Source organism: Hemiscyllium ocellatum, chromosome 24, assembly GCF_020745735.1.
Source record: "Hemiscyllium ocellatum isolate sHemOce1 chromosome 24, sHemOce1.pat.X.cur, whole genome shotgun sequence".
NCBI lineage: Eukaryota > Metazoa > Chordata > Chondrichthyes > Orectolobiformes > Hemiscylliidae > Hemiscyllium > Hemiscyllium ocellatum.
In genome coordinates this window covers 34,636,523-34,658,909 of record NC_083424.1, presented here as the reverse complement: position 1 = coordinate 34,658,909, position 22,387 = coordinate 34,636,523, and the positions used below count along the sequence as shown (strand labels likewise).

The 22,387-nt window shown below is 41.3% G+C and overlaps 1 protein-coding gene across 3 annotated transcripts in view; it reads right to left on the bottom strand.

The window, feature by feature from the left end:
- sdsl (serine dehydratase-like) overlaps positions 1-21,847 on the bottom strand; it is a 44,146-nt gene extending 22,299 nt beyond the window's left edge. The window contains exons 1-4 of one of the 3 annotated variants that reach the window (XM_060843696.1): positions 21,790-21,847; positions 8,376-8,544; positions 8,226-8,265; positions 2,580-2,719 (exon numbers count right to left, since the gene is read on the bottom strand). In XM_060843696.1, coding sequence (XP_060699679.1) covers positions 2,580-2,719; positions 8,226-8,265; positions 8,376-8,534 — 339 coding nt within the window. In that variant the 5' untranslated portion in view covers positions 8,535-8,544; positions 21,790-21,847. Of the gene's footprint in view, positions 1-2,579; positions 2,720-8,225; positions 8,266-8,375; positions 8,545-9,234; positions 9,295-15,793; positions 16,170-21,789 lie in introns of those variants that run through there. The other 2 variants (XM_060843695.1, XM_060843697.1) reach the window with 2 other exon arrangements.
- Between the last annotated feature and the right edge of the window lie 540 nt (positions 21,848-22,387).

The window sequence follows — 22,387 nt, the reverse complement described above, 5'->3', positions numbered from 1 at the left end:
TTTGATCCATGATGTTGTGCTGAATATGATGCCTAATTAAACTCATCCTTTCTGCCTGTTCATGGTCCCTATCTCTCCACTCCTTGCTTATTCATGTGCTGATATAGAAGCCCCTTCAATGCCCTTATTATATCTGTCCCTACCTCAAATCCTGGCAGCATGTGCCAGGCACCTACCACTCTCTGTAAAAAAGGCACACTTCACATTGCCTTTGAACTTTCCTCTCTTAACATAAATGCAAGACATCATTAATGATTGCAAAGTATATTTTGGGCCAAACAGATGGGTTTAAGATGAATGCTGAAATATGATAAATATATATAAATAAATATGATAAGCTTTAAAAAATAACATTCGTGGCTATTTTATATAATCATGGAGAAATTTGATATTGATCAAATGAAATCGACTCTTCTAGATCATGCAGAATGTTTAGCAGAAATAATGCATTTAGTGTACCAGTTTTCTTTTTTATCTTTCATGGAGTATGGGCATTGCTGACTGGGCAAACATTTATTGCCAAGCCCTCATTTCCCATGTGAAGATGGTACTTCTTTAACAACTACAGTCCATCTGATAAAGGGATACCCAAAATCCTGTTAGGATGCAAGTCCCAGGATTTTGACCCAGTAACGGTGAAGGCATGGTGGTATAGTTCCAAGTCAGGATGGTGAGTGACTCGAAGGGGAACCTGCAAGTGGTGGTGTTCTCTTGTAGCTGTTACTCTTGGTGTCCTCGTGCTTGAATCACATCAGGCAATTAATGGCAACATTTTCTTAGCTTTCCTGATTATTTGCCATTTCAGGAAATAATCAGGCAAATAATCTGGAAAGCTAAGAGAATGTTGCCATTAATTGTACAGGGAATTGAATCCAAAATTAGGAAGGTAATGCTTCAAGCACTGTGAGGCCACATATGGATTACTGTCCACAATATTGATCATCTTATTTAAGGGAAGACATTGTTACATTGTTGGTAGAGGAGGCAGTGGAAGCAGTTCAGAAACATTTTGGTTGGTTGTCTTATGAAGAAAAGTTAAACAGACTCGGCTTGAGTCCATTGTAGTTTAGAAAAGTAAGAGGCGACTTGATTGAAACATCAAGGGTCTCAAGGGGTCTTGATTGGGTGAATGCAGAAAGGATATTTTATCTTTTGGCAGACGTAGAACTAGGAGCCACCGCTAAAAGTCAGGGGTCAGCCACTTACAACAGAAGTGAGGCCTTTTTTTTTATTTCTTTGAGTGTCTTTGGAACTCTCTTCTTGAAAAGATAACTGTAGTGGATAGATTCTTGTTAAGCAAGGGGATGAAAGTTTATCAGGGGTTGGTGGGATTGTGGGTTTGAAATTATAATCAAATCAGCCATGATCTTGTGAATAGCATGGTTAGCTTGAGGGACTGGATAGCCTGCTCCAGCTTTTAGTTCGTATGTTCAAATGTCCATGTCCTCCGAGATTGAAGCCTGATTTTGGAATATGTTGCTTAAGATGGAGTTCTGGTGAGGTATTGTAGATTGCAGACATTGTTACATTGTTGGTAGAGGAGGCTCATATGGACAGGCTGCTTTGTTTCAGATTCTTGCTGACCTCCAGGTTGTTGATAGCGAAGATGTGGTGATGGTATTACCATTAATGTGAAAGCAAGTCTATTTAGTTTCTCTCTTGTTGAGTTTGTCATTACCTCGCCTTTGTATTGTCTAAATATTATTTGTCTCATTAAATGTTGAGCACCTTGGTGATATTTTGTCATATTTACAAAAATACAAGTGATTGCTGCCACTTGTCATCCCAACCCTGGATATTGTCCAAATCATTTTGCATTTTAACATGGACTGCTTCAATAAGTCAGATGTCTATTCCTCCTCATCAAGTTTGCTTCTGATTTGATACAACATAACCTACCACAAATTTGGGATTAGACTACACACATCATTTTACTTATCCAACAAATGGAATGCTCCTAGCTTTGAGAACTTGTTTGAAACTGCAAGATCCATAAATTAGGACTTACAGTCATATAGCATCTTTCACAACTTCATAACACCCCAAAATTCTTTACTGCCAAGGTATACTTTTGCAATGTATTCACTTTTATAATACAGGAAACACAGCAGCCAATTTGTGCTCAGCATGCTCCCACAAACAGCATATGTTAATCTTGAGATGTTACTGAGGAATAAATATTGGCCAGGATATCATGGATAACACCTCTGCTCTACTTTGAAATAGAGCGATGGATCTTTTTAGGGTCACCACAGACAATAGCTGACGCCTTGGTTTAACATCTCACTTGAAAGGTGGCATTTCTGACGGTATTGTACTATACTGAAGTGGCAGCCTTGGTTTTTGTGCTCAAGTCCTAGATTAAGGCTTGAACCAGTAACCTTGCGACTCAAAGAGTTATCAAGCGAGCCATGCCTGACATATCAGCATCCCAGCATGAATAATATTCACAAACCCAGCCACCATATTTATGAAATAGTACCTCAACCACCTCTTTCCCCCCTCCGTACCTCCCACCCAGTTCCTCACCCACCCAGGTGATAGATGCAGCCTCACAAAACATTCTGACAAGGACACACCTTACCAACGACTTCCACAAAGGCTCCGTGATCTTTCAATTTCTGAACAGTAAATGCTGGTGTGCTACTGGGAACCAGAATGGTGGCAGGAATCTGAAGCTTCTGAGCAGCAAAGGCAGCAGCTAGGCCGGCGTTCCCTCCTGCAAGGTCAAAACAGCTACAACTATTAGAACAACACTGATAACTGAAGGGCTTCACCAAATTAACACATGGTGGCTTTTTATAAAGAGTTCAAAAAAGCTTTTTGCTATTGATGTCTGAAGCTATTATTTGTCGAAGCTCAGCTGATGAGTATGGTGTGAAAATTTGACAAAACAAGTAATTTGGCTGAACCAGTAAGCATTCTTCCCCAGTATGGAACTAAATGTTACAAACATAGAACATGGAACTATACAGCACAGTACAGCCCTTTAGCCCTCGATGTTGTGCCGACCTTTTCTCCTATTCTACGGTCAAACTAACAAACATACTCTTCATTTTACAATCATCCATGTGCCTATCCAAGAGTCAGTTAAATGCCCCTAATGTACTTGACTCTATTACCACCGCTGGCAGTGCAGTTCATGTACCCACCACTCTCTGCGTAAAGAACCTACCTCTGAAATTCCCCCAAACCTTCTCCAATCAACATAAAATTATGCCCCCTTGTGATAGTCATTTCTGCTCTGGGAAAAAGTCTCTGGCTATCCACTCTATCTATGCCTCTCATCATCTTGTATAACTCTATCAAGTCACCTCTCATTCTTCTTCACTCCAATGAGAAAAGCCCTAGCTCCCTCAACCTTTCTTCATAAGACATGCCCTTCAGTCCAGGCAACATCTTGGTAAATCTCCTTTGCATCCTCTCTAAAGCTTCCACAAGCTTCTTATAAAGAGGCGACCAGAACTGAAAACAATATTCCAAGTATGGATAATCAGGGTTTCATAGAGCTGCAGCACAACTTCACAGCTCTTAAAACTCAATCCCTTTCTAATGAAAGCCAACACACCAGCTGCCTTCTTACAGACCAGGTTTGAACCTTGTCTCCAGCTGCATATGCTCAGCTATCTGGATTGATAGTGATGATGTTAAAATTCCTCAAAGGTTAACTCCTGCAGCAAGAAGTAAAGCAGCAGGAACATATCACCTCACATTTCCCCCTGAGTCACATTCTACCTTAACTTGGATAATATGTTATCACTGCATCTTCATCATTTCTGGAATTTCTTATCCAACAGCACTGTTCCCACAGCAGCACAGTTGTTCAGGACCGGTCAAGGAAGTTAAGGATGGGTGATAAATGAAACACTTCTTTTCAAGAACAAGGTTTCAGAAAAATGGCTGGAATTACCTTGTTATATTTATATATGTTATCAGCTAGCTAAAGACATTAGCTTCAGGAGAGAAAAGAAAATTGTCATCACTTTTTAAAAGCATCAGCAAATTCCTTTGTTCCAGAAATGAAAGTTGCACTGTTTCCCATTTCCTTGCTCAAAAAGATCACTACATTCTGTCAAATTATGAAGCATTCAAACACCACATTCCTAGAATTTGATTAAAACCTTCTATTATTCACCAGCACCTTCTCAAAGACAGTTAGGAAGCAGCATGGTAGCCCAGTGGTTAGCAATTCTTCCTCACAGTACCAGGGTCCCGGATTTGATTCCAGTGTGGAGTTCGCACATTCTCTTTGTGCGTTCTTTCTATCTGTGCAGGCTAGGTGGATTAGCCAGGGGAAATGCAGGGTTACAGGGATAGAGTGGAGGTCTGGTCTGGGTGGACTGCTCTTCAGAAGGCCAATGTGGACTCAAAGGGCCGAATAGCCTGCTTCCACACAATAGGGATTCTACGATTCTATGAAAGGCAACAAACCCTGACTTGTCAATGACACACAAATCCAAAGAAAGACTGAATTATAAAATGAATCACATGCTTGTCCAGGCATTCACAACTGATGACATTGGATTTGGGAACTCTACATGATAACTTAGCTGGAGAGACTGAAAACCAAGTCATTAGCAACAAATTAGATGGAACTTAGTTCAAATTAATCAGCACTGAAGAAAGACAAAGAGGGACCTGAGGTGTTCTTAAAGTAACAATTATGGGAAAGTGAATTGAAACAGTCACAAAGGCTGCAAAGGGATGTGGATTGGGCTAAACAATTAGGCAACAAAATGACATGACAAATCTACTGAAATTCCTCGAGGATGTAACCAGTAGAGTTGATAAAGGGAAGTCAATGGATGTAGTTTATTTGAACTTTCAGAAGGCTTTCATAAAATATTAATGTGCAAAATTAAAGCACATAGGATTGCATATTGAGATTGATAGTACATTGGTTAGCAGATAGGAAACAAAGACTAGGAATAAATGGGTCTTTTTCAAAATGCCAGACACTGACGAGTGGGGTACTGCAGGAATAAGTGCTAGGACTTTTAAGTTGGATGATCATAACTTAATAGCAGAGAATACTGAAGGGTCAAATGGCCTAATCCTGTGCCTATTTTTCTGTATTTCTCTGGCAGAAGGAGTACAATGTGCGCAAATGTGAAAGTATTCACCTTGGTAGGAAGAATATAAGAAAAGTATTTTTTAATTATGAGGAACTATTAAAACTGATGTTCAGAGAAGTTTGATGAATGAATAATTTATTGTCACTTGTACTCTACGATGAACAGAATAAGTTTGGATTCTCTTCTACTGTATACAAAAGACTGAAAATTTCTCAGCATGTAATTGGGAAGGAGAATGGAATGTCAGCTTCTGCTGCAAGAGGGTTGGAATTCAAAAATAAGGAAAACTTGGTGCCATTTTGGGGCTGAGTGAGACCACACCTGAGTACTGGCTTGGTTGCCATTTCAACAAAATAATGTACTTACCTTACTTGGAATGCAACAAAGATTTATTGGACTAATTCCTGGAATGACAGTACTGTCCTAATAGGACAGGTTGAGAAGAATGGGCCATTTTGTTTGGAGTTTAGGAAATTGAGAGGTGAAACACATAAAATTCTGACAGGATGCTGAGAGGTTGCTTCACCTGACTGAAGAGTCCAGAGCAAGAAGTCTCAGCTGGCCAGTGAGGAATAAAATGCAGAGAAACTGATTCACTCACCGTGCATCATTGGAATTTTGACTCCAGAGGTCTACCATTATGGATATTCATAGTTGGGATTAGTAACCTGATTTGTTAACTTGGGGTATACAGGAATGTCAGTAGGGAAAGTGGGGTTGATCTGAAAATATTAGAATTTTATCGAATGATGGAGCAAAGTCATGAGGGGTATATAGCCTCCTCCTGCTCTATTTCTGAGAACCTAATATGAGCAGCTGAATTTCTTCACCCACATTTATCTTTGTAGTGATAGTTAAGCAACAATAGAGTGTTGAACATAAGGAATAGGAGCAGAACTTTGTGATATGGACCCTGAAGACTAATCATCCAGTGAATAAAGTCATTGCTGTTTTGATACTAACCCCACGTTGCTCTCCATTTCCTTATCCCTTGCTTTCCTTCATGTCCAAAAATCTGACGATCTCATTCTTGAACTACTCTAGTACTGTGCATCCATTGCCTTATGAGCCAGAGAATTTCAAAGATTCATAGGGCTCCAAACACAAAGCATTCTTCACCTCAATTCAAATGGTCAATCCATTCTCCTGAGAATATAAATCCCAGATTTTAGATTCTTCAGTCGGGGAAACCGCCATCAGCATTTAATTTGAATTAACGTCAACATTTAAGGAGTAGGGAAAAACATTGCTCTAGATTTTCACTGCAAATCACAGTCAAGTGATTTGTGTTGGAAATTTCGTGGTGTCAAGTGACAAAAAGAATGAGATTACCTGTAATGTTTTTCCTAGCTGATAAACTGGATAAACAATTGAATTCAAGACCTCACATCATGCAGTATAGACTCTAGTGGCTAGTAAATTATGAAAAAAACCTGTATTTCTACAATTGTTTTAAAAGGCAGAGTCACAGAGATGTAGAGGGCCAAAAGAATATTTCTTAGTTCATAGTAATCTTGCCTTTCTAGGTGCATTGTTCCATTGATGCCAATTTTGCATTGTTTGTCTCCAGGAGTAAACTTTAAACAGTAATCTCATTTACAAGGTTCCAAAGGCCAGAATGTAGTGACTTGAAATGTATTTACACTTGCAATTTAGCAAATAAATTGAATCAATTTTATTCAAGCACTTTGTTCTTTTCACTACTGCACTGAAGTGCATTGAAGGGATAGGATCCGTTACCCAGAAACTCCAAGTCACCAATGTTAACATATATATATAGCATCAGTGAATGGAGGACTATTCAAGTCACAGTGGTTTTCACTTTCTCATTTAAGATAGCTGAATGGATTCTAGGTTAAAAGTTGGATTCATTATTATGTTAATAACTTACACTATAAATAACTCTTCTTATGAAACATAATACCACAAGAGCAATAAAGTAAAAGTCATGTCTCAATCGCAGACATTTGGACAAAAAGTAGTGGGTTTTAAGGATTGACGTAAAAAGAATTGGAAGGGTAGAGTATTAGGAAAGGCCTGATCAGCTGAAGATCCTGTTATTATTGATAGAGTGATTAAAATCAGAGATGCACATAAGGCAGTAATTAGAGGAACAGAGACGCTCGGAGAATCGTGGGACAGCAGGAGAGAAACAAGATCATACAGGCATTTCAAACAAAGAAAACGAGAGTTTTAAAATCAAGGAGATACTTAACCTGGAATCAGTGTAGGTCAATGAGGACAGGAGTAACAGTCAAAAAGGATTTGGTTGAATTAGGACATAGCAACAAATATTTGGATGATCTTTAAGTTTACTCAATCAGGAATGTTTTTCCATCAGGATTTACCCAGCCCCAAATGTGCTTGCTTTTCACAAAAACAATGTAGATTAACCATTAATTCCACTTCAGAATTCCACTGCAAATTTGAACTTAAGTGCCTTAACCCAGAGTTAATGTCCTCCCCACCATGCAAACCTGGGTGGATAAGGATTTGAGCAAGTATATTAGTTTATATGCTTACCACCATTATATTTTGCACATGATCACATGCAAAATTGGTTAATTGCATTTAGATTAGATTAGATTCCCTACAGTGTGGAAACAGGCCCTTCAGCCCAACAAGTCCACATCGACCCTCCGAAGAGTAACCCACCCAGACCCATTTCCCTCTGACTGATGCACCTAACACTATGGGCAATTTAGAATGGCCAATTCACCTGACCTGCACATCTTTGGACTATGGGAGGAAACCGGAGCACCCGGAGGAAACCCACGTAGGCATGGGGAGAACGTGCAAACTCCACACAGACAGTTGCCCAAGGCCGGAATCAAACCTGGGTCTCTGGTGCTGTGAGGCAGCAGTGCTAACCACTGAGCCACTGTGCCGCCCTATTTTAGACCTGTTTTATTTTAGACTTCCCATTCTCTCAGGTTGAATCCAAGCTATGACTTTTATACAATCAGAAAATCTTATCAAATACTAAACACACTCATTGGCATTCAGTTTGAATCCCACTAATCACAACATTCACATAAACTATTCCAAATAAATTCTCAAATCAGACTGTACTCAAATTAATTTGAATCATGTTAACAAGTCTTAGTGCAATTACCAAAGTGAAAGGCTCACCAGTTAATTGTTACTGACCTGAAGAGCATACAAAATGTTTGCAGCCTTTCTCCGCAGCCTGAAAGAGTGATATACAGGTTTTTATTTTTGCATGGTGGACATGATTATAAATTCTAAGTAACATTAGTATGAAACAAAAACGAACTTACATATTTTCCTGCTGCTTACCTTTATACAGAAATGCCCAATTCCTCTTATCTTAAAGGAGCCAGTTGGCTGCACATTGTCAAGTTTGATGTAAACTGTTGTCCCTGCCACCTTAGAGAGCGAGAGACTCTCATTAAGTGGTGTGTTGATATGAAAGCTTTTTCGATCTGTCATAGCCATTGTATATCAACTAAAGATTAAAATGAATGAATTAGTTTTATTTCTTTTTTTAAAAAAAGTACCCTTTCTCTTTATTTTTATTCTTTCACTTCTCTTAAGTCAACCTTAATTTTTTGTACTTGCATATTGCTTTCCCAGCTACAAAGATTATACTTTCCTCCCTTATATCTGGCACAGGAAATGAACCTAGCACAGTCTCATAAAGGTATATGGCTGTAGAATACATACTGTACATTAGATGAGACAATGCAACAATGGTGAACGATCTATTTCTTCAAGAACAAATACATTAGTGATAAGACAATGCTGTTACAATGCACAACACGATTACAAACCATTATTGGCATCACAAAGAAAATAATAATAAAGTGAGGATGGCTGATTAACAAGTTAACTGCAAACAGCTACAGTGAACTATACTGAAAATTTCATGTTGTTCATCTTGGCCACATACATGAGCTTAACTTTGCATTAGATCACGGCATTATAGCTAAAGTGTAGATTCAATGTTTTAACATTTGCTAATTTTATTTAACATTATAGTGTATACTGTTAATATAGTTGCAAAAAAGCACATGCAAGCTTCCTTTATCTCCGTCATTATCTCAATTGTTGTCGAAGAGCAGGCAAGGAAATATACAATGCACACAGTGAATCTAGAGCTGGTAAATAGTGTTCTAATACTTAATCTGCAACACACCTTGAAGGCAATATCAAAGCCATTTGCATTCACTTTGAAATTATTTTAATATGATTTCCTGTCCAATGGGTCAAATAAGCTGCTTTTGGTAGTGCTCACTGAGAAAGAAGAAAGAGCATTTATTTATATCGTGTCTTTCATGGATGCCTCAAATAATTTTACAGCCAAATACTTTTGAAATGTAGTCACTGTCATTACATAGGACCTCACTTTTTACTTACAGTAAGGTATTGATCACAAGTGACTACCTGTGTTCTGGCTGCTGTTTCTTCTTCAGTGCTAGTTATGGCTTGGTTGGTAACACTCTCACCTCAAGTACTTGGGTGACACGGTGGCACAGTGGTTAGCACTGCTGCCTCACAGTGCCTGAGACCCAGGTTCAATTCCCGACTCAGGCGACTGACTGTGTGGAGTTTGCACGTTCTCCCCGTGTCTGCGTGGGTTTCCTCCGGGTGCTCTGGTTTCCTCCCACAGTCCAAAGATGTGCGGTTCAGGTGAACTGGCCATGCTAAATTGCCCGTAGTGTTAGGTAAGGGGTAAATGTAGGGGTATGGCGGGGTTGCGCTTCGGCGGGTCGGTGTGGACTTGTTGGGCTGAAGGGCCTGTTTCCACACTGTAAGTAATATAATCTAATCTAATCACACTGTAAGTCTAATCTAATCTAATCTACTTTGTGAGTCTGAGAATCAAAGCTGAGGGATTGTGCCCGAAACGTTCCTTGGATGCTGCCTGACCTGCTGCACTTTAACCAGCAACACATTTTCAGATCAATACCTTACTACCTTGTCACCAGAGAAATGAGACTGTACTTAAAGTTTTAACTAAAATACAACATTGCCCCTCCCCAAAAATGCAAAGCACCTCAATACATCGCAACAGTATCAGCCAATTAAATATCTTTAAAATGTAGTCAGTATTGCAATATAGGAAACGTGGCAGTCAGTTTGTGCATAGCAAGATTCCACAACTGCCACATTATGTTTTAGTTGTGAGAAAAAGGATACATGTTGCCTAGGACTCTGGAAAAAGCTCCACTGCCCTTCTATGAAAAACTATCCCATAATCATTGACTTCCAAGAGAGCATACAGCATTAAACATTTCCTCTGAAAGAGTGTAAGTCCGGGAGGACAGCACAGCACCCCTTCAGTAGTGCTGAACATTTGCTCGCAACACTGCAATGGCAAGGCATAGCTTCACGACTTAACAGAAAGTATCTGACTTTGTGCTGCTTGTCAGTGCCATCAAAGGGCTTGAGGAGTTTTCAAAAGAACAAAGGCAATATGGCACTTGGAGCTGGTTAACTATATTTCTCATGATCAAATATTACTCCATCCCTATCTTCTGACACAGACTTTGGCATGCAGTAGGTGAGGGTGGAGGGGTAAGAAATCTGAAAAAAAAGTGTGCAAAAAGGAATAAAGTGTACATTATTTTTAAAACTTCAAATCCTTTTTGCATTTATGATATGTCTTGCAACAAGGAAGTTTGTGAATGAGCATCACACCGATATCACATTCCTCTGCACATTGTTTTAAGCAGATGCTGACTCTTGTATTCAAACAAAGAAGAATATCGCAGGAAGCATTCATATATGAACTCCACTGACGCAAAATATATCCTTCAACAGCACTAACACTGAATATACTACCGTACTATGTAAAATAACAAGAAATGAAGCACACAGACAGATTTTCCTCGAGCTGCAACAGCCATATAACTACTGGTGGCCAGCAAACTGGTGGGAAGCAGTCAAGGGGGATCATCAAGCAGTTCTTTATTGTAAAGGTGCTCAGAAGGTGAGAGAAAGAGAGGTACTGGGGGGAAGAGAAAAGGTCCAAACTCCAAAACAAGCATGTAGAATTTTCTCCTCTGCAGACAATGGGATGATATCAAGGAAGATTTCCAGGAGATGAAGAGCCAGCAAACCTTGTTCTTTCCCTCGGAGGCCTCCAAGCCAATCTTCCAATCCACGATCCATAGGATGACACATGCTCACGTTTGCTCTTGCAGAAGGTGCGCAGAGAGAACTCTATGCTCAGCAGCCTGAATGGAGAAGACGCCTCAGTAAAATCATCTTAGTCTGACATCCTGAGGATCAGAAAATCCTTTAACTCCACTCTGTATGACAGACAGCCCACAGACAGCGCAGCCTCCGAGACATTCCTGTCCTCTATCTCAGGTCTCAGACAATAGCATGTGGGAGAGGCTGCACCAGCTGTTCTCTCTGGGTGAGCTGACCATGGCCCTTGAGTCCTTAGAAAAGAATAAAACTCCCAGAGACAACGTCTTACCAGCCGAGTTGTATTCGCCTCTGTGGGTCCTGATTGGCCAGGACCTGCTTGAGGTGTACAACAGTATGCTTCTGGCTGATAGCATGTGTGAATCCGTGAGGAAAGGTATCATCAGCCTCATCTCCATGTGGAAGGGGGAGAGGGAGGAAATTAGAAATTGGTGACTAGCCTCATGGCTGAATGCAGGTTGCAAAATCCTGTCTAAGGTCACCACCAACCAGATCAAGTCTGCTCTGGGTTCGGTGACTCCCCCCCGACCAAACCTGTGCTGTACCGAACAGGACAATCTCTGAGAGCTTTGTGTTCCTCAGGGATATGATCACCTACATGCAGGACATGGGTGGATATCTGTCTCATCAGCCTGGACCAGGAAAAGGCCTTTAGCAGGATATTGCACACCTATATGTGGGATGTGTTCTCCAAAATGGGCTTTGGGGAGGGAATCTGCAATTGGATCTCTACACCAACATGGTTAGTAAGGTCTCAATCAATGGGTGGGAATCAGACTGCTTCCCAGTCAGATCTGGAGTCAGGCAGGGCTGAAGAATTCCTGAAGAAGGGCTCATGCCTGAAACGTCGATTCTCCTGCTCCTTGGATGCTGCCTGACCTGCTGCGCTTTTCCAGCAACACATTTTCAGCTCAGGCTGGGCTGCCCACTCTCCCCTGCCTTTTGTTTGTGCTATATAGAGCCTTTTGCCAAGTCCATCATGACGGAGGTGAGCCTGAGAGCAATGACCATTCCAAGCAGCGGGGGCTTGCAAGTCAAAGCCTCCCTCTACATGGATGATGTCACTGTTTTCTGCGTGGATCCACTGTCAGTATGCAGGCTCCTGAGCATCTGTGGCCAGTCTGAAGTGCCCTAGGGAGCCAAGGTAAATCAACTCAAAAGGGAGGTCATTTTCTTTGGGGACTGGGTCAACTTATTCTTTTTCCCTTCACTGTCAGGAGAGATTACCTGAAGGTGCCGGGCATGAACAAAACTTGATAGGAGTGTATTGTCAAGGTGAGGAAGAAACTGGGCTTTTGGAAGCACCGCTCTCGCTCCATTGCAGGTAAAAACCTGGTTATCCGGGTGTGAGGTACTTTCAGTTGTTGAACAAGGTGCAGGTCTAGCCCATTCGCAGGAGCTGCACTGTTGCAGTCACCTGAGGTCAAAGATGGACTATATCCACAGGAACACCAGGTACAAAGCTCTGATGCCCAATGCCTCCCTCACCTTGATGACCACCTTTGTGTGTGGCTGCATCAAGCTGTGCACAGATCCTAGGAACACAAACCCCAAGTGCCACTTTGTACTAACTGTCCCCAATGTGACAAAGGATGGGACTGGCCTCAGTACCACAGAATGCTCCAGGTCGTTGGACATCCTTCATGGAGAAATTTGCAAATAGAAACACCTTTGACCACAAGTCCATCAGGCGGTGGTCAGATCTAGAGTCCTAGAAACATTGTGGGAGAAGGGAACAATGCCTCTTGTCAAGTTGTTGCACAAGCGTACTGTCAAAGTGATTTGCCTGAATGCCACATCACCAGAACTTTCCAACAAGTACGAAGACATCGCTTGTCTGGTGATGAGAAGGGGACAACCCAAAATCTTTCACTACGCCTCGACTTTCTGCACCACCGTACACTGCCCTTGGAGAAGTGAGGGATATGAACAGGGGAGAGGGGTGGTGTTGATATGGGTAGGCTGTCATACATATCTCCTTCTGGAATGTACATTTGTGAAGAGGGTCTGGAGAGAGCAGCAGTGTTTTTTTGTTGACGTTCATCCCGAGTAGCTCCATGATGCAGGACTCTGCGCTCTACTGTCTGTTACTTGGGACACACACCAAGAAGACCATCAACTCGGTTAGAGCCACTGTCTTTGATCTGCCCAAATCTTATTGACCTTCCAGTGCAAAGAGTTGACCTTGAACAAGTGTTTCAGACTGGCATCCCGAGGTCAGAAATGGGACTTTTGTTCAGGACTGCACAGTATTCAGCACTAGTCACTATTCCTCAGACAATCAAGCAGTCTGTGCCCATATGCAGCAAGACTTTGACATTTAAACACAACTTACCTATCCCCACTGTACCTGTTCACCATCTACAAGGCATAACTCAGGAGTGTAATAATACCATCAGTTCTGAAGAAGGGTCATTGGAGCCGAAATGTTAACACTGCTTCCTCTCCACATTTGCTTCAAGACGTGCTGAGTTTTTAAAGCAATTTCTGGTTTTGTTTATGTGTGATAATAGACTCAGCTTGCCTGGATAAGTCTATTCCACCAGAAAAGAAACTCGACATAATCTAAGATAACGCAGCCCACTTGATTACCACCACACCCACAAACAGTGACAACAGAGTGTGTTATCTACAAGATGTACTGCAGCAACACACCAAGCATCCTCCAAAAGTACCTTCCAAACTGTAAACTCAACAACTCAGAAGGATAAGAGCAGCAAATGCATGGGCACACTGCTACCTGGAAACCATACTCAGCGTACTGTTTGGAACTAGATTGCCATTCCGTCATTGTTGATGGTTCAAAGTCCTGACACTCCCTTCCCAACCGCATCGCAGATGTGTCTATAGTTCAAAATGTGCAACAGTTCAAGCAGCAGCCTCTGGGTAGCAAATGCTGGTCAATCCAGTGATACTGACATCCTAGCAGCGCCCCCAGTGGCCTTTATTAGCCCTACATTTGGTTAACTCCCATTTTGATCCTCAGTGCTTCAAGGTATATGATTAAAATTATTACAATCTTACTGAGGCACCTCAAGAGTGGAACATCCTGTATTCAAACGATTTCACTACAAGGTCTGTGATAGTTAAATTGAAATATTTTGTAATGTATTACTTTTTAACAGATTTTATGAACAAAGTATATTTTTGGATCAAGAAGAATTAGGATCCAATGTGCATTCAGACATACAGAAAACACAAAGGTGAGGAAGAGGTGTCGCCGGATCACAATGAAAGCCTTTCGGCAGTTTTCAGCTGGCTTGCAGCATTGGACTGACCCAAATCAAAGCAGGACTTATACACTTAATGGTACAGTCCCAGGCAGTGTTGCTGAACAAAGAGACCTTGGAATGCAAGTTCATAGTTCCTTGAAAGTAGAGTCACAGGGTAGACAGGATAGTGAAGAAGGCTTTTGGTATGCTTTCCTTTGCTGCTCAGAGCATTGAATATAGGAGTTGGAAGGTCATGTTGTGGCTGGACAGGACATTGGTTAGGCCACTTTTGGAATATTACATGTAATTCTGGTCTCCGTCCTAACGGAAAGACGTTATGAAACTTGAAAGAGTTCAAAAAAGACTTACAAGAACATTGCCAGGGTTGGAGGATTTGAGGGACCGGTTGAATAGGTTGGGGCTGCTTTCCCTGGAGTGTCAGAGGCAGAGGGGTGATCTTATTGAGGTTTATAAAATCATGAGGAGCATGGATAGGATAAATAGACAAAGTCTTTCCCCTGGGGTGGGGGAATCCAGAACTGGAGGGCACAGGCTTAGAGTGAGAGGGGAAATATATTAAAGAAACCTAAGGGGTAGCTTTTTTTACACAGAGGGCGGTGGGTGTTTGGTGTGAACTGCCACACAAAGTGGCAGAGGCTGGTATAATTACAGCATTTAAAAGGCATCTGGGTGAGTATGTGAATAGGGTTTAGAGGTACATGAACAAGTGCTGACAAATGGGACTAGATTGGGTTAGGATATCTGCCGACATGGACAGTTGGATCGAAGGGTCTGTTTCAGTGCTGCACGTCTCTGTGACCCGATGATATTGGGTAAAGTGCACGGAGTAGGAAGCAGTAATAGGACAGCCTTGTGTCCGGTGGCCGAAGCACTCGGACAAGTCGCTTCAACGCAAATGTGTCCCCAGGGTCCACCTTAATGCTTGCTCCCATACAATCAGTAACCTGCCTGGATACTCCTCCGTGCTTCAGTGTGGGATCTCATCTCAATCTGCGAGAGTATGTGTCATGCAGTTTCAGTGAAATCTCCAGCTCCAGCTTGAAGGTTTCCCCTCTGCACTCGGCGGCAGCAGCAGCAGCGTCCGCACTGTCTCTCTCTCCGAGCCCCTGGGGCTCCCTGCGGGAGGCGAGCCGCACACAGACCCGAGGCCCCTTCCTGAACCCGGTTACCAATCCACCCCAGGGGAATCCTTTTCCATCTCGGTGATTCCATAACAAAGCTGTGCTAGGAGAGGTCAAAGTGAAGTTCTTGCAAGTAATTATACTAAATGCTGAAAACAAAATTACTTACGCTGTCGATACCTACCACTTGTGCAGTGTTTTGTAAATCTAGCACTGCCAATGCCTAGCCAGTGGATTTCCTTCCTCAGCAATAGCTATTCGTTCTGTGTTTTCGGGCTCCTTACAGATGAGGAGATTGGCACTTTCCCAGGGTGTTATCAGGCTTTGCTGGCGCTACAAAAGACTGGTTCGAACTAGCTGCCTGGGCACAATGTTATTTATGTGACTACATGAGTGAAAGCATTGCTGACTCCACTCCTGGCTCTGAAAAGCCCAATCTTCACTGGCATGCATCGGCTTTGCAAAACCGCTCCAACTTAATACAAAGCGTGAAAATAGATGTATCCCCTTTCATTGAGAATGGAACTCAAAATATGAGGGATCTAATGAGAATAGCTCTGCTCCCATTCTCAGAACAGGTCACAGATTCAAGGTTACTGACACAATTAAAAAGTAACATGAGGAAAATGTTTCTGTTTACAATGGAAAGTTGTTAGCATCTAGAATGCACTTCCGGAAAGGGTGGTGGGAGCAGGGAGCAACTTCAATGAATGCTCTCAAAGAGACTGAGGCAAGGATATGAAGGGGAAATAATTACAGGATTACAAGGAGGGAAGATAAGTAGGACGAACTGAACTGCTCTGGCACAGAACTGCACAGGCTCAGTGGAACAAAAGCTGTCAATTTGTGCTATAAAACACTGATATTTATTTATTCAAGATTGTTTGGTAATTTTGCGTTGTTTCTTCGATGTTAGCCTCATTATTGTTTAGTGTGATCCTTCAACATTGTTGTTTGTCTCTTTTTCTGCGCTGTATTTTATTTATCTTACTGAGTTCACAGTTTTTGAAGTATTGGTTGTAAGCTTTTCTAATTCTTTACAATCCTTTTTTTCAGTATTTCTTGTGGAACTTGCCTTGAGGTAAGCCTGCAGATGCAGGAGGTGGTAAAGAAGGCAAATGATATGTTGGCCTTCATTGCGAGACGTTTCGAGTTCAGGAGCAAGGATGTTGTTTTTGCAGTTATACTGGGCCTTGCTGAGGTCACACCTAGATTATTGTGTACAGTTTTGGTCCCCTTGTCTGAGGAAGTGCAGCAGGACTGACAAATGAGGAGATTGACTAGGTTAGGATTGTTTTTGCTGGAGTTCAGACAAATGAGGGAGAATCTGAGTTTTATGAAATTCTAACAGGACTAGACAGTGTAGATGCAGGAAGGATGTTCCCAATGGTAGGTGTGTCCAGAGCCAGGGATCACGGTCTGAGGTTTCAGGGTAGACATTTAGAACAGGGATGAGGAAACATTTCTTCACCTAAAGAGTCATAGAATTCATTACCACAGGAAGTAGTTGATTCCAATACATTGAATGTATTCAAGAGGTAGCTAGATATAGCACTTGGGGTGAATGGGAATCAAAGGTTAAGGAGAGAAAGCAGGGTTAGGCTATTGAGTTGGACTATCAGCCAAGTTGTGATGAATGTGGAGCAGGCTTAAAGGGCCAAGTGGTCTCCTCTTGCTCGTACCTTCTATGTTGGGCCCTTGGCTGAGAGAATGGATTTCACCTTTCAATCCTAAATTGTATAGCATCTAAAGCAAAGAAACAAGCAATTATGCCAATTGGTCTGTGTCAGGGTTCATGATCTAGTTGAACCTCCTCTTACTCTACCTTATCTAACTCTACTTGCATATCATTCTATTCTTTTTATCCTCCTTAGGTGAAAAAAGAATTCTTTTGAAATCTGCGTTGGATTTATTAGTAACTATCTCATATTTATGCCCCGTGCATTTGAACTCACTCACAGGTGGAAATGTTTTCTCTATGCCTATCAAACACCTTCATTATTTTAAATACCTTGTTTAGATCATTCCTAAGTCTTTTATAGAAGAAGTGTCTCAACCCATTTAGTCTTTCCCATTAGTTGTCATCTCCCCATTTTAACACCACCTTTATGAGCCCTCACAAATACTACTCTATCAATAGACAATAGGTGCAGGAGTAGGCCATTCTGCCCTTCAAGCCTGCACCACCATTCAATATGATCATGGCTGATCATCCTTAATCAGTATCCTGTTCCTGCCTTATCTCCATAACCCTTGATTCCACTATCCTTGAGAGCTCTATCCAACTCTTTCTTAAATGAATCCAGAAACTGGGCCTCCACTGCCCTCTGGGGCAGAGCATTCCACACAGCCACCACTCTCTGGGTGAAGAAGTTTCTCCTCATCTCTGTCTTAAATGGTCTACCCCATATTTTGAAGCTGTGTCCTCTGGTTCGGCACTCATCCAATCAGCAGAAACATGTTTCCTGCCTCCAGAGTATCCAATCCTTTAATAATCTTATATGTCTCAATCAGATCCCCTCTCAGTCTTCTAAACTCAAGGGTATACAAGCCCAGTTGCTCCAGTCTTTCAGTGTAAGGTAGTCCCGTCATTCCAGGAATTGACCTCGTGAACCTATGCTGCACTCCATCAATAGCCAGAATGTCTTTCCTCAAATTTGGAGGCCAGAACTGCACACAGTACTCAAGGTGTGGTCTCACCAGGGCCCTGTACAGCTGCAGAAGAACCTCTTTGCTTCAATACTCAATCCCTCTTGTTATGAAGGCCAGCATGCTATTAGCCTTCTTCACTAACTGCTGCACCTGCATGCTTACCTTCATTGACTGGTGTACAAGAACACCCAGATCTCTTTGTACTGCCCTTTTACCTAAATTGATTCCATTTAGGTAGTAATTTGAACTATCATTTTGAACTATGAACACCTGACTACACATTGGACTCTAAAGCATTCCATAACCAAATTTCCATGCACATTTAATACAGCTTCCTTGCTTTTTAATTTTTGTTCATCTGGAAATTAATCAGTGTTTTGTTAGCATTTTTATAATCTAGTTAACGTGTATTCCTATTATCAGTGACTTATGAATATACCTTTGCTCCTTTACTCTATTTAAATTCTCACTTTTCAAGGAGGTGTGGCTTTCTTTATCCTCTAGCCTCAATGCATTACCTCACACTTGCATAAACTTAAAGTAATTTGTCTTTTTTTGTCCAGCCTGCATCTCTTTTTTTTCTCACAATCTTTTTTGGTGTTAACTATTTCCTTGATTCAGTGAAATAGTTCCTCTAAATAAATTTGATTTGCTTGCTGAGCTGTATGGTTTATTTTTGGACGTTTCATCAGCAAACCTCCAAATGAAGCACTGGTGGCATGGCCCACTTTCTATTTATGTGTTGAGGGTTCTTTGGTGAGTGATGTCATGTCCTGTGGTGATGTCATTTCCTGTTCTTTTTTGTATCTGTATCAGTATCTTCACAGATGATAGCTACACTATCACTAGTATCCTTACATATAAATGAGGAAGGACACCACTTCGAATGGGACAACACATCCATCCTAGGACAAGCCAAACACTGATGATGTTACCGAGTATGGTGACAAAATGTCTGAAAACGAACCTTCCAGCTCAGCGAGTATATCTACATCCAGAACCTCAACCTGAGCTACAAATCTTCTCAAAACATGTTGGATTTGCAGTCTTAGTAAAATGGAGAAAGTGAGGACTGCAGATGCTGGAGATCTCAGAGTTGAGAGTATGGTGCTGGAGAAGCACTACAGGTCAGGCAGCATCCGAAAAGCGGGAGAATTGATGTTTTGGGCAAAAGCCCTTCATCAGGAATGAGGCCTTATGCAACTTTGTATCATAAATTAATGAATCATCTCGAAGTGTTTGGTAGTGCAACCATGGAGTTGGTCTGACAAAAGGAGGTAAAGTCCAAAGAGGTATGGGTCTGTGAGGCTGTAGGTTTTGTTAAAGGCATTTAGGAATTTGTAAAATATCAACAATGTCCCTGGAGTTATACTTGAGATTTTGTGTGTACCTATACAAATACAAACTTTTGTGAGGTATCACATGCATTTTGTTTTCCAATGCAGGATACCAATTTTGTATCAGATTACAATTCTCGTTTCCCTGCTATAGGAACGATGTGAAACTTGAAAGGCAGCAGAAAAGATTTGCAAGGATGCTGCCGGAGTTAGAGAGTTTGAGCGAGAGGGAGAGGCTGGGGCTATTTGTCCTGGAGTGTCAGAGGTTGAGGGGTGATCTTATGGAGGATTATAAAATTATAATGGGCATAGATAGAGTAAATAGACAAGGTCTTTTTCCCAGGGTAGGATAGTCCAAAACTAGAGGGCATAGGTTAAAAGTGAGAGTGGAAAGATATAAAAGGGACCTAAGGGACAAATTTCTCATGCAGAAGGGAGTGCATGTGTGGAATGAGCTGCCAAAGGAAGTGGTGGAGGCTAGTACAATCACAACATTTGAAAGACATCTGGATGAGGATATGAGTAGGATGAGTTTAGAGGGATATGGGCCAAATGCTGACAAATGGGAATAGGATATCTGGTCAGCATGCACATGTTGGACCAAAGGTGTTTTTCTCTGCTGTACGATTCTATGACTCTGTTATATGGATGTCACCAGTAGGCTGCTTTGTCAATGTGCACATTCAGAAAATCACCCCTTGTGTGGCGTTCACCTATTTTCCAAACTCTGGGAATTTGCATTGGTCAAACACTAGAAGAAAAGAACTCCTCTTTTATCTTAGATTTTCATTTTATTTCTAGATGCTGCCTCACAACCAGAGACCCGGGTTCAATTCCTGCCTCAGGCAACAGTCTGTGTGGAGTTTGCACATTCTCCCCCTGTCTGCTTGGGTTTCCTCCGAGTGCTCTGGTTTCCTCCCACAATCCAAAAATGTCTGGGTTAGGTGAATTGGCCATGCTAAATTGCCCCTAGTGTTAGGTGAAGGGGTAAATGTAGGGGAATGGGTCTGGGTGGGTTGCTCTTCGGAGGGTCAGTGTGGACTTGTTGGGCCGAAAGGCCTGTTTCCACACTGTCGGCAATCTAATCTAATCTAATCTAATAAATTCGACATTGTCATAGTCATAGAGACGTACAGCACGGAAACAAACCCTTTGATCCAACTCATCCATGCCGATCAGATATCCTAACCTAATCTAGTCCCATTTGCCACCACTTGGTCCATATCCCTCTAAACTCTTCCTATTTATATACCCATCCAGAAGTCTTTTAAATGCTATAATTGTACCAGCCTCAACCACTTCTTCTGGCAGCTCATTCCATACACTCACAACACTTATTTAAAAACATTGCCCCTTAGGTCCCTGTTAAATTTTCCCCCTCACCCTAAACCTGTGCTCTCTAGTTCTGGACTCCCCCACCCCAGTGAAAAGATCTTGTCTCTTTACCCTATCCATGCCCCTTCTGATTTTATAAACCTCTAGAAGGTCACCCCTCAGCCTCCGACACTCCAGGGAAAACATTCCAGCCTGTTCAGCCTCTCCCTATAGCTCAAATCCTCCAACCCTGGCAACATCCTTGTAAGTCTTTTCTGAACCCTTTCAAGTTTTATGTATCAACTTTTGTTAGATTAGACAGCCTGCAAAGTTATTTTGCATAATGTTTAACCTGTAAATGTCTTGCCATCAGTTTATTTGAAACATTACAATTGAAATAAAAAATAGAATCCATCAAACAGTCCCTTATATTAAGTTGTACACTTTAGTTCAATACTTGGAGTTGTTGCAATGCCTATGCTGTCATGCTGAGCTTCTATTAGCTAAGTTATTCTTGTGTGGTTATTAACCTATATTTGGCTAAATGCTCAGTAAAGACGCTGAAAGTCATTTTTTTCTGCAACCACATTATTTGTTGAACAGTATTAAATTGTATTCTAATTTGATGGCATGTCCAATTCAAAGCAATAATTTGATTCAACGATAATTGATACTAACATGGCATTGAATTAAGTGCCAAGTTGTTTTCCACGTAGTAAGTTTCCAGTTTATGTTCAGCATTTATAGGGACATAATTAGTAGAGGTGATAAAAAGGGCAAGTAAACTCAAAGATCCTGAAGAAAAATAACTCACAACAGATAATACCATTTTTAAATTTCATTACTAGTGCAATTGACAAAGACTTGAGAGTCTTACCTTTGGTTTTCTGGAAGGCATACAGCAAATCATTGGCATCTAAAAGGGTCACTAAATCATTTCTCCTTTTGCTAACTTACAAGTAAATATTTCTCAGACTTTATATTCTGGAAATATTTTTCTTTATTGTGTCCAAATAATAGATGTTAATAAAATGGAAGATCCCAACTGATATTGAAACTGGAAGTCAAGGATAGATACTAGTGTAAAGCCCTCTACCTTCAGAAATAGTTCAGTTGGTTACTATTTCTCCCTCAGTACTGAACACAAATAAGAGAAGGTTGCATAATACATGTCCTTGAAATTATTTGAAAACAAGTCAGGATCAACTTAATGCAACATCTACTGTAAAGAAAGTTTTGCAAAACATAAAATTCACAAGCAAGCTTTGCTAAAACTTTGCCAAGATTTCCTCTGGCATTTATTCACAAAATTTGTTGTATAATGGAATACTAAGCCAGAGATTCTAGTTCATCGGCGATTGACTAACCACGGACATCTACTTCTAACCTAGCAACTCTCACAGCTACCTGGACTACCTACACCTCCTCCCAACCTGCCTCCTGTAAAAATGCCATCCTTTATCCCCAACTCCCCC